Here is an 11,160-nt window from a genome sequence, read left to right on the forward strand (position 1 = left end):
CAGTCTGGGCTGTATGTACAGAGTTGAGGGGTGGCCAGCTGTAGGCTCACTCGTGTTTACTCATTTTGCAAATGTGCTCTCTTCTTTAAAATTGTGTCTCACCAACACCACCACCCCTTCAAACATTTCTAAACCTGCCCTTGTGGGTAAGTGATGTCAGGAGCAGATGAAAGGCTTTAGTTGGCCAATCATGAGCAGAAACTTCACTTGAAGAAAGAAACCAAACTGACAAAGTAAAGAAAAGAAAAAGCGTCAGCCAAAGACTTGGTCTAATCTTTATATACATGATAATTAGTCACCAGTTACAATACACATATTAATATATACTACAGGAACACAGATAATACAGGTACTCAACGTGTGTTTTACTGTTTTTTTTTGTTTTGTTTTTTTAAACCTATCCTGCATGTTGAATAAGAGCCAATCATGGGGTTTGTCTTCAAGCCTGGAGGACAAGAAGGAGAGGGCTGCTGGCTTGAACCAATCACAGTCCTCAGTGATCATATCCCCCTCATCCATATTGACCACTGGTCTAAATTTGAACAGATTGCATAGAGGCAGTCTTTTCAAATGTACACCGATGTCCAAACTGCTGAGGAATGCCAATACAACTGAAATGTCCTGCCTCACGTATCACCGCTCCTTTTTGAAGAAGAAAGCTTCACATTCATTTTTCCATGGTCGTGCAAATCATTTAAGCTTAGCTTTTAAACTCAAAAACTAGCTGGTCACAGACTTGGTGATGTGTTCAAGAGAAATGTCATATTTCACAAGGAGAAGGTGAAATCACTTCTTGTAGAAAGTGTAGGAGTGTGTTAAGTGAACCTTACCACAGGCAGAAAGTTATGATTCATAATCCTATTCTCTATGGGAAAAATGAATGGGAAATTGCCTTCATGAACTCAGCATTTATGCTCTGTGACCTTTCAAGTATGGCTGACAGAACTACATTTTGTTGCATCCTTCAGCAGAAGACAAACCCCCAGAGAGCCTTTTAATGCAACGTCATTATTGCTTACAGAGAGAAAGAAAAAGCTTTTTTGTGTACATAGACACACAGTGCAGATTCATGGAGGGCCCTATTGTTAGACACAGATTATGGGAGAGCAGAGCTGAACTTCTGCTTGCTTTCATCATCAGGGCAGGGAAACATCCGACTCAGAGGAACCTTTAGTGCAGGCAGCAGAGCGTGAGCGAGTGAGGGTTTCTCGAGCTTAGGTAGAGGATTTACCACAAGGGATGATGGGGAACGTTTTTATTGCTCATACAGTGACAACTTCTGGCAATTTTCAATATGACGACTAACAGTGTATAACTAACTCACAGGCTTTGGGTGAAGGTTTTGGTGAATGCAACCCATGGATCCTTGTCACTGAGCACTGTTGTGGTACATCTCACCTTTAGGAGCGCAGAGAGTGCGGCACTGAGCTTCACAGCAACACTAAAGACCTGCTGTGAAACCACATTTGTGATTTGAAAAAACCAGCAGCGAATGGCAGGGGGACAGAAAACTACTGCTGCACTGCACAGCTGCTCTGAGACGTGGCCACAAGTACAACATGCCTCAGCGAATCGGTCCATACAGAGCAGTTTTCCATGGCAGCACAGAACTGCCACCAGTTACAAAAAATACAACAAATCAGAAATGTATTTCGCTAGAATGAAATCATATTACTGTTACAACAAGAAAAAAAAAAAAGATCTTGTAATAATGACAAAAGACCAAGAGTTATCATGACAAAGCATCTCATTGTAAGAAGAAATGAATCTTGTTATAATATGAGAAGTCTTGTACAGAGCGCCCGAAGTGCTTAAAGATATTTTTTAGCTACACTAGCTCTGTGGTCTGTCAATGGCAATGTCTGTCAGTCTGTCCACCACTTTGGTCTCGACTAAAATATCTCAAAAATTCTTGTATGCATTGCCATGAAATCTGGTACAGATATATAGTCACCAGAGGAAAAAGACAACTAAGATTTCCTGACTTATTCTCTAGTGCCAGCAGGATGTTTACAAGTTTTGGTTTTATAGCGAAATCTCTTGACAAACATTGGATGGATTGCCATGAAACTTGGTGCAGATATTCATGGTCTTAAGAGGATGATTTGTAATTATTTTGGTGACCCCATGACCTTTCAATCTACCTCCACTACCGGGTCAAACTGTCACTTATCCTGTAATAAGTGAATGTGGTGCAGACACTCGTGATACCTTCAGGATATGAACTGTGATAACTGCCATCATCAGGTCAACATTTTTATTTGACCATGACTTGGCTTACGCCTAAATACTTGTAAAATGATAACATCTCCATCATAGTGCTAATTAGTGTATGTTAGCATGCTAACACTCCAAACTAAGATGAACACCATGGTAAACATTATACCTGCTGAACATCAGCATTGTCAATGTGAGCATGTTATCACCATTGTGCCACCTTTTTTGCACAAGATAACTTGTGCACATCTTTCGGGACTTCGGGGTCTTTGTAGTTTTGTCATTATGAAGAGAAAACATAAAAGTGGTGTTTTCACCTCGATCTGTAAAAATAAATTACTGTGAGCACTTCACTGTGTTGCCAGATGTCAGCAATTAAACAGAAAAGGATGGCCTGTACTAGGACAATAATAAGGTTGTACCAGATTTTTTTTTTTTTGTTCTAGAAACACAATAACCAGACTTGGTGTTCTGTCACCATAATTAATTCACCAAATAATTTTTAACATGTAAACACTAAATCCATCTCTATCCAGAACTATGACTGTATGACTGCTGAGTTTTTGTACAGAAGCAACCATTTTATTTTTAATATACTACTACTGAAATGATCAAACTTTTACTAGATTGTTTATTGAAATGAATGAACCCCAGCTATTCACAGAATGATCCCTTGTAAAGGATGCAGCACTTAGAGAAGAAATACAGAGCTTTAAGTCCAACCTAAACATGAAAATATATTGTTTGTCAGTCAAACTGTCAGTAGTAGACGATGGTCTCGGGTGTCAATTTCTGACTCTAAACCATCCACCTCCACCTCTCTCTGAGGTTTTATGGCGCTATAATAACATCATACTACTTTAGCCTTTGCTTCTCAGAGACAATTCACATGACCACAGGAGGTCGTCGGTCTAGAAAATAGCGATCTATAGGTTGGTTTAAGCGTCTGAGCGACTACTGCTGTTTTTTTTGTTTTTTTTGTTTTGCTTTGGTGAAGAATGAATGAAAGCGAGGGTGGTGCACCTTTGAATTCATCAGAACATCTTTGATTTAACTCAGATGTGCATAAAGTAGATAAAGACTAATTGGAACAAATTTTTACCTGACAAATGTCTGTCCTTTAATTAATTTCTGCAACGTAAAGACTCAGCAGATGTCAGTTGAAATAGAAATCTTTGTCATTATAACAAGATCCTAAGAAAACCATTTTGTCTCATGGTGGCACCTCTGCTTCTCTACGGTTTACTGCCCTATGTGATCTGTGTAAAAGATCTAATCTGCGATCTAAACAACTTGTAAGACAGTAGCTGTAAGTGAGGCCCAAACTCCACAGCAGCTCAGTTTACTCACGTGTTCCTCATCTCTAATCAACCTTTACTAGTCATCTAACACCTGCAGAGTTGGAATAAAAACCTACAAACTACTGATATAATCTGATTGGCAAGATGTTTTTTAAGGCTGATACTGATTAAAAAAAAAAAAGAACTCAAAGCTGCAGAATGGATATATAGTATTTTAAGCCAATAATTAACATCTTTAAGTATGTTTTCCCGAGATTTTTAATTCATGTCAGGGTGAGAGAGCAGGGTGAAACAGCAGCTAGGCCACGATAGGACTATAACTCTCCAGTGAAAGCCAAACCGGTTCAACACCTTTATATACTTTAGCAGCTCTTGAAGGCAGAGGCTGAGTTTACAGACTGATGCCCCTCAAGTATTCAACAGCATCACATCCTCACCTCCACCTCAGTCTGGCGGTAGGAGATTGTGACAATCCAACATCTTACTGTTTAAAGTCAATATCTGAGCCATCTGTCGGGCCTCATGGAACATGGATTAAAACCATTGATTTACAAGACAGAATTATTATATGTACACTCCTCCAGCACTCACTCAACTCACAATTAGTACTCATAAAATACATACACATCCATGCCCAAGTGAATAGGTAAAATGACTGTGATTTCCATTGGTTTCCGGTACTTCTCCCATCTTCTTTGGGTATCAACCAATGCTTCTAGAGACAATGACTGTAGTGATACTTCCACAAAGGGATCCAGTGGCTTTAGTTTGTTGAGTTGAGTGTCTTGACAGTACATTCCTCATAGCTAGATGCCCCCCAAAAAAGAACAGCCCACCCCCTCCAAAAAAAAAAAAAAAAACCCAAAAAAACAAAAACAAAAATACCACGTCATGTCAACTTACTTCACAGAGTCTCTGAGGACGTTCTGGGACATGAGGTACATTCTGCTCCACTGACAGTTTGATGCTCTTCCCTTGTCAGTCCACAGGATGGTTACAGGAGACTCCGAGGTGAGTCTACCAGCAAGACTGAAAGAGGAGGTGATGGCCCTCTGTGTCAAAGATGACAAACCAGCAGTTGTCGGATAAATCACCTGTTTTGATATCACACCTGCTGGGTGCTTCATCAACCAGTGACTGGGCCAGGAAAGTCGAGGAGTGATTGACAGAACCTGGTTATCACGTACATCCTGACATTTAGAAAATCACTGCATCAACCAAAGAATGTGGTATGACAATGTTAGGGAATGTCTGGGAAAAAAGTTAATGCATCCAAATGAAACTTCAGTAAACCCCACCCCTGAACAGCGACTGTCCAATCATTGTTTAGAAACCGCAACTAGGCACGGCAAAGAACATCGACCATGTATTTGTTAGCCTTTCCAAACCCATAAACACAAGATGTGTGTGTTTGTCTGCTGTAGCATAAGCTGTAAATGTTAAATATCATGTTTAGTGTAACATTATCAGCTCCAGTAACCTCAGCACAATCTTTACCTGAGATAGCATTACATTTGCCTGTCAGTTAGTCCTCATCCTCAAAGCCTTTTGTCTTGGGACTCTCATAACCGCTTTGTTGTTTGTCCAAGTATGTTTTTCCACAAGCTAAGAATCCAAGGATGGTTATGACAGAGCGAAATAATGATTTTCCATTTTCCATTGTCGTACTGTAAAGTATGTAACACTGGGGTTAGCTAGCACTGCCCTTTGTGCAAGAGCAGTACTGCTCCATTACCTCTATGTCTTCTACATGGATTATCAGATGGCGAGGATGCTACCTTGTAGCTTTAGCCTCCGTCTTTTAGCATAATATCTTGTACGTAGAATATTTAAAATCCTTTAACAGCATTTTTTTTTCAAAATCTGTTTACAGCCAACTCGGGAAGATTACAAGTATCAGCTAGCTAGATATGATTAAAATCTGTTGTCATTTCAGCTGCGAAAATCAACAGTTGCTGTCCAGAAACGAGAAGCCGCTTTTGTCAACTTCTGTGTGAATCGAGGATCCATTTTTTCAAAAATTACCAGGAATCTGGAGTGGTACAACAAAAAGCCAGAAAGGTGTAGCAAGAGTAACTAAGGGGGGTGGGGCTTAGCGAATGTCAATTGCTCCAACAACACATGGAAAATATTACAGTATGAGAGGGAACAAAAGGATTTTAAGTGTATTAATGTGAATAGGAACATTTTGATACTTTGAAAGTTATGAATTTAATGTGGCTCACGGTTGATTTTCATTAAAGTTTCATGGTTATTTGTGGGATAGTTAGTTATTGAGTATGGTTAGACACAGTAATGCTATAGGGTGTATTTGAGGGAAAGTTACACATATAATGCAAAGTGACAGACGTTGTTCCATAGATCAGTGTCACCAAGTGAACTATGTATGGGTGCCATCAGCCCTTAGACATTGATATGAATCTTATATGGAACTTTTCATGATAGTATCATCATATAAGTCAGTAAGAAGGTTATTATTTGATGATTACATAGTTGTTTGTTAATAATGATTATAAATTAGCATTAAAGACGAACCCTATAGATGGACTACCTTATTTGGTGTTGGATTTATCAAAACCAATGAAAATCAGTGGAAAACGTTTTCTTATATCTTAGTCAGGTGTTGCAGGAGAGTGCAGTCTTATGAAAGCTGGCATAAAGACTGAGTTTGCTATGACTTGCTAACATAACTGAAGTGCAGCACTGTCAGCAGTGTGTTAGACAGCAGAGAGGGGGCACTCCATTGTAGAATCTAGATCACATCAGAGAAAGATCCAATTATAAAGGCGCTGTTGGGCCATGGGAGCCAGCCTCAGTGGATTACTCTGACAGTGGGAGATGTCTTGGAGTTGGTGATGACTGGGGTGTTTGCTATGTAGTATTGTTGCTGTGCAGCTGTTAACACCACAACTTTATTTAAAGATAGAATACTCTGCTCTTTTACATCAGGCTACTGAGAGCCTGCCCAAAAATGGGTAGATTCTCTTCATGCTATTCAAAGGACTATGAATCTTAAAGGACTTTTTGAGAAACGTGCTTATTCACTTTCTTGATGAGAAGATAAATACTGTACAAACTTTCTCATGTCTGTATACTAAAGAAGCCACAGCCGGCAGATGATTGGTTTAGCTTGGCATAAATCATCAAGAAAGCGATTAAGTATATTTCCCAAAATGTCACACTATTCCATTTGATCGCACAAGCCAGACTTGTCCTTAATGGTGATATTAACACATAAATTGAATAATTAGTGAATATGTGTGTAAGGGGAAGCATTTGTTCTGCAGCGTTCAGCGAACCTGGTGTGACATTAAACGGTTGTGCATTTATCAAGCCTGTAGGAAAATACTTCTGTTCAGTGGGTTTTGTGTGAAGGTAAATACACTTGAAACACTTGCAATAACTATGTGGCTCAACAGCAACTATAACAAAAATATATTTGTAAATACCCCTCCCCAAGAAACCCATTATCCCAGGAGTATATCCCCATCTGGAATGCTGGACTACATAAAGCATTTATTCAGGTAAGTGACTGCTAATCTTTTATAATCCGGTGTTAAGTGCTTTTATCTGTAGACAAATTGTTGCTGGATAATGGCTGGGTCATTGACTTTATGTGAGGGGGCAGAACATCATGTGCCTTCAGAAACCAGGAGCAACAATTTTTCCAGCCTTGTCTATGAACTTTATTCATCTGCCACCTAAGCATTGCTGAGAGAACAATGAGGCAAGCTGCGCCATTAGAGCTTAATATAATGCTCAGTCGCTTGACATTCTTGTCAGCTGTCTTAAGACCAAAGATGGTATGTGTCACCTCACCCTGCAGTTACACCTTGGCAACATAAAATAGAAGGAAAGAGAAATAATAAAGCTGAATGATAACACAGTCAACCTCTTTCACATTGCTGGTATGTCTAAAGGGCCGTCCTTCCTCTTATATGCAGAAAAATGTGTGCAGATGGGTCATTTTAAGAGATGATACACAAATTTGTTTTGTGTGCTACCCTTCCAATGAAGGGTAAACTTAATGCTACTATACGTCTACACTCATACTTCAGACAAGAGTTGACCTTTCAACTTTGTGGGAACAGTTTGGGCTTATTCCTTTTTCAACCAGAGCATGACCAGTTCATCAGCAAGTTGATTGTGGTGCTGCCCTCAAAAATCTGGTATTTGTCAGCTAGTTTCACCTAACATCAGTTTCTGACCTTGCTAATGCGGTTGTGGCTGAATGGGAGCAAATCCCAGCTGCCAGGTTCCAAACCTTTGAAGAAACCCTTCAAAGAAGAGTGGGGGGTGTTATAACAGCTCATTAATGCTCTTGGAGTGACATGCTCAGCTGTCACATATGGGTGTAGTTACTTCTGGTCAAGAAGTGTATACTCTTGCTTCTGCAAGTGGTTAGATCAAATTTTTCTTTCTGCTTGTACTTGAAAGGAACCAATTTTCCCTCCTCTCCAAAATACATCATTTCTGTCTCAAGACACTTCCGAGAGTGTGGAGCAACCAAGCATTCAAATTAAACTTTAACAAGTGTTCAGACTGAATTCAAATTAACCTTTGTCTAACCTAGCACTGAGGAGCTCTTGTTCCAATACAGACTTAGGCTCCAGCTACGAAGCACTATTTTATGTGACCACTCAGTGTCCAGGTGATTGATAATAAAATTTACCTGCAACTCCAGTTCTTCCTGTTATTTGCCTCTAAACTTCCTCATTCATCCTTGTTCAAGAAATAGAGTCACAAAGCTCAAGATACTGTAGGTAGAACATTTTTTGCTCAAGTTGAAACATTTTTGAATCTTAATTTGCCCCCAACTGTTCTTTTCATAGACTTAGTAGGCAGTGGTGCAGCCTCTAAGATATTAGAAACTACATCCTCTCCATCGATGGAGAGGATGCAGTTTAACAATTTACCTACAGCATTTAGGAGCAGGGCTTGTGCTCAGTGGGCCAGCGTACATTTGGAAACAATTCGGCTTAGGACAGAGAGCACCACTCTTCCGACAAAGACTCAATAATCACGTAACAACTGCAGGAGCCACAACTACCTACTATCAAAGAAAGACGTGTTGTTGAAGGCAGAGGTGGGTGGAGGGATGGGTGGGCTGAGGGGGAGGGAGCAGGGCTGAATAAATGAAGGAGATGGTTTGGTTTGGGCCACCTCTTCAGATGGTGGCATCATAGGGCAGTTGAGGCACTGCCACTCCAGGCTTTCGATTGGAGTAGCGCTGCGTGTAGGGCAGCAAGTGGCCAGATGGTGACAGGCCTAACAGCTCCCTAGATCTGCCTGGCCACCTACGGCTCCATAAGCGACTACCATAACCATGCCTGCGGCTTCGCCTCACTGCCTGCCCCAACAGCATGGCTGTCTGGGGCCAGAGTGGGTCCGTGAAGCTAGAGATGCTGGACTCCTGAAAAGGGATACAGGACCTGCGCCTCAGTGGGCGTTCTTCTTGGTAGATGCGGGAGGCTGTGAAGAGGTCAGGACTAAAGTCGGAGCAGGGCTGCCGTAAGCCTTGGGTCAGGGAGATGCGGCCCTCCAGCGATGGCCCCAGCAGGCTGAGGCTAGTTCTGTCTGTGAACGAGTCCGTTCGGTCTTCATAGCCGAGGTCAGCGGGGGCCGAGCACTGCTGCAGGGGCCAGCCTCCGCGACCCTTCCCCCCGATGTCCGCAGTGCTGCCTCCCTCTCCACCATCACGCTCTGCCCTGACTGCCTCGTCTTCCTCCTCCTCCTCCTCCTGTTCCTCCTCCTCCACTTCGGCTGGCTCTTCCTCCTCCACCTGTCCCTCCACCACACCCTCCTCCTCGTCCTCAGTGCTGGTGGGTGCCGGGGAGCGTGGGTCCCGCAAGAAGACCACTATTACAGTGATATTATCACTAGAGCCTGCATCACGGGCAGAGGCCACCAGCTTGTGGGCCACCATGGTGGTGTCTCCAGTGTTCTCCTGGAGGTGGTCGCTGACTACCCGCACCGCCTCATCTGGACTCACTGTGTCCCAGAAGCCATCACAGGCCAGAATCAGGTAGTCTTCTGAACCGTCCAGTGGGAAGATACTATGGTCTGCATCACCACAGATGTAGGGTTTGTGCTCTGAGTCCCCTGTCAATATGAACAACAGGTTAGTCTGTTAGGGCCTGCTTCTACCAGCATTCATGGCAGCAAAAGTTTGCACTTTGCAGTTGATCTGAGTGAAATGAGTGAACCGTGAACAGTAAAACTGTGCTTAATTTTCTTGAACAATGGTAAACTCAGTGTGGTATACAGAGTGCCTGACTGAACAAGTAGTTTACCTATTGCTCTGGATACAGACAAACTGCCATTGACCCTCCATGTGCCAAACCAGATTACACAGCCTCCCAGAGCCTCGATCCTCTGCTTCTCATCCTGCAGAGACACACGAAGCACAACTAGCTTTAGTGGTTGGTCATAATGGTGATGACTGTCACATGGTGTACAACAACCTGAAGTAGCCGACAATATGTTTCCTGCCTCTGCTGTACACTTAAAGTGCAAGTCCACTCAATTACACTCTTACAACAATACATTAATACAGGTGGTGCTTTTGGGTTGGTTGGTATGATATTTCATAATGTTTTTATACCTTTCTATACTATGACGTTTTTATACCTTACTATACTATGACGTTTTTTAACGTTTTTATGCCTCGCTATACTATTACGTTTTTATGCCTTAATATGCTATAACGTTTTTATGCCTTACTATACTATGATGTTTTTTGACATTTTTATGCCTTGCTATACTATGACGTTTCTTAACGTTTTTATGCCTTGCTATACTAAGATGTTCTTTGATGTTTTTATGCCTTACTATACTAAGACGTTTTTATGACTTATTATACTAAGATGTTTTATGCTTTACTATAATATGACGTTTTTTAACGTTTTTATTCCTTACTATATTATGATGTTTTTTGACGTTTTTATGCCTTACTATACTATGACGTTTTTTATTGTTTTTATGCCTTGCTATACTATTACGTTTGTATGACTTGCTATACGATGTCATTTTTTTAATGTTTTCATGCCTTGCTATACTATTTTTTTAAAGTATATTTTTTCAGGCTTTTTATGCCTTTATTTGACAGGACAGTAAAGACACAGGAGATGGGGGAATAACATGCAGTAAGGGCCATCCGATGCGGGACTCGAACCGGGGCTGACGGCAGCCTCTACACATGGGGCGCCTGCTTAGACCACTACGCTACACAACGACATTTTTATGACTTTATATACTAGGACGTTTTTATGACTTACTATACTAAGATTTTTTATTCCTTACTACATTATGATGTTTTTTGACGTTTTTATGCCTTGCTATACTATGACGTTTTTATGACTTGCTATACAATGTCATTTTTTTAACGTTTTCATGCCTTGCTATACTATGACGTTTTTTAATGTTTTTATGCCTTGCTATACTATGACATTTTTATGCCTTACTACACTATGACGTTTTTTTAAAGTATATTTTTTCAGGCTTTTTATGCCTTTATTTGACAGGACAGTAAAGAGACAGGAGATGGGGAATGACATGCAGTGAGGGCCATCCGATGCGGGACTCGAACCGGGGCCGACTGCAGCGAGGACTGTGGCCTCTACACATGGGGCGCCTGCTTAGA

General features: G+C 41.3%; 1 protein-coding gene across 1 annotated transcript in view; it reads right to left on the reverse strand.

Annotated features, from left to right (window-relative positions):
- Positions 1-263: 263 nt before the first annotated feature.
- The window catches only part of ppm1e (protein phosphatase, Mg2+/Mn2+ dependent, 1E), a 58,949-nt gene continuing 48,052 nt past the window's right edge, over positions 264-11,160 (reverse strand). Inside the window, exons 7-8 of the mRNA XM_023413067.1 lie at positions 9,812-9,905; positions 264-9,620 (exon numbers count right to left, since the gene is read on the reverse strand). Coding sequence (XP_023268835.1) covers positions 8,686-9,620; positions 9,812-9,905 — 1,029 coding nt within the window. The 3' untranslated portion in view covers positions 264-8,685. The remainder of the gene's footprint in view (positions 9,621-9,811; positions 9,906-11,160) is intronic.

This window comes from Seriola lalandi, unplaced genomic scaffold (assembly GCF_002814215.2).
Source record: "Seriola lalandi dorsalis isolate HSWRI2012SDOR001 ecotype SW California unplaced genomic scaffold, Sedor1 jcf7180002054502, whole genome shotgun sequence".
In the NCBI taxonomy this organism is placed as follows: domain Eukaryota; kingdom Metazoa; phylum Chordata; class Actinopteri; order Carangiformes; family Carangidae; genus Seriola; species Seriola lalandi.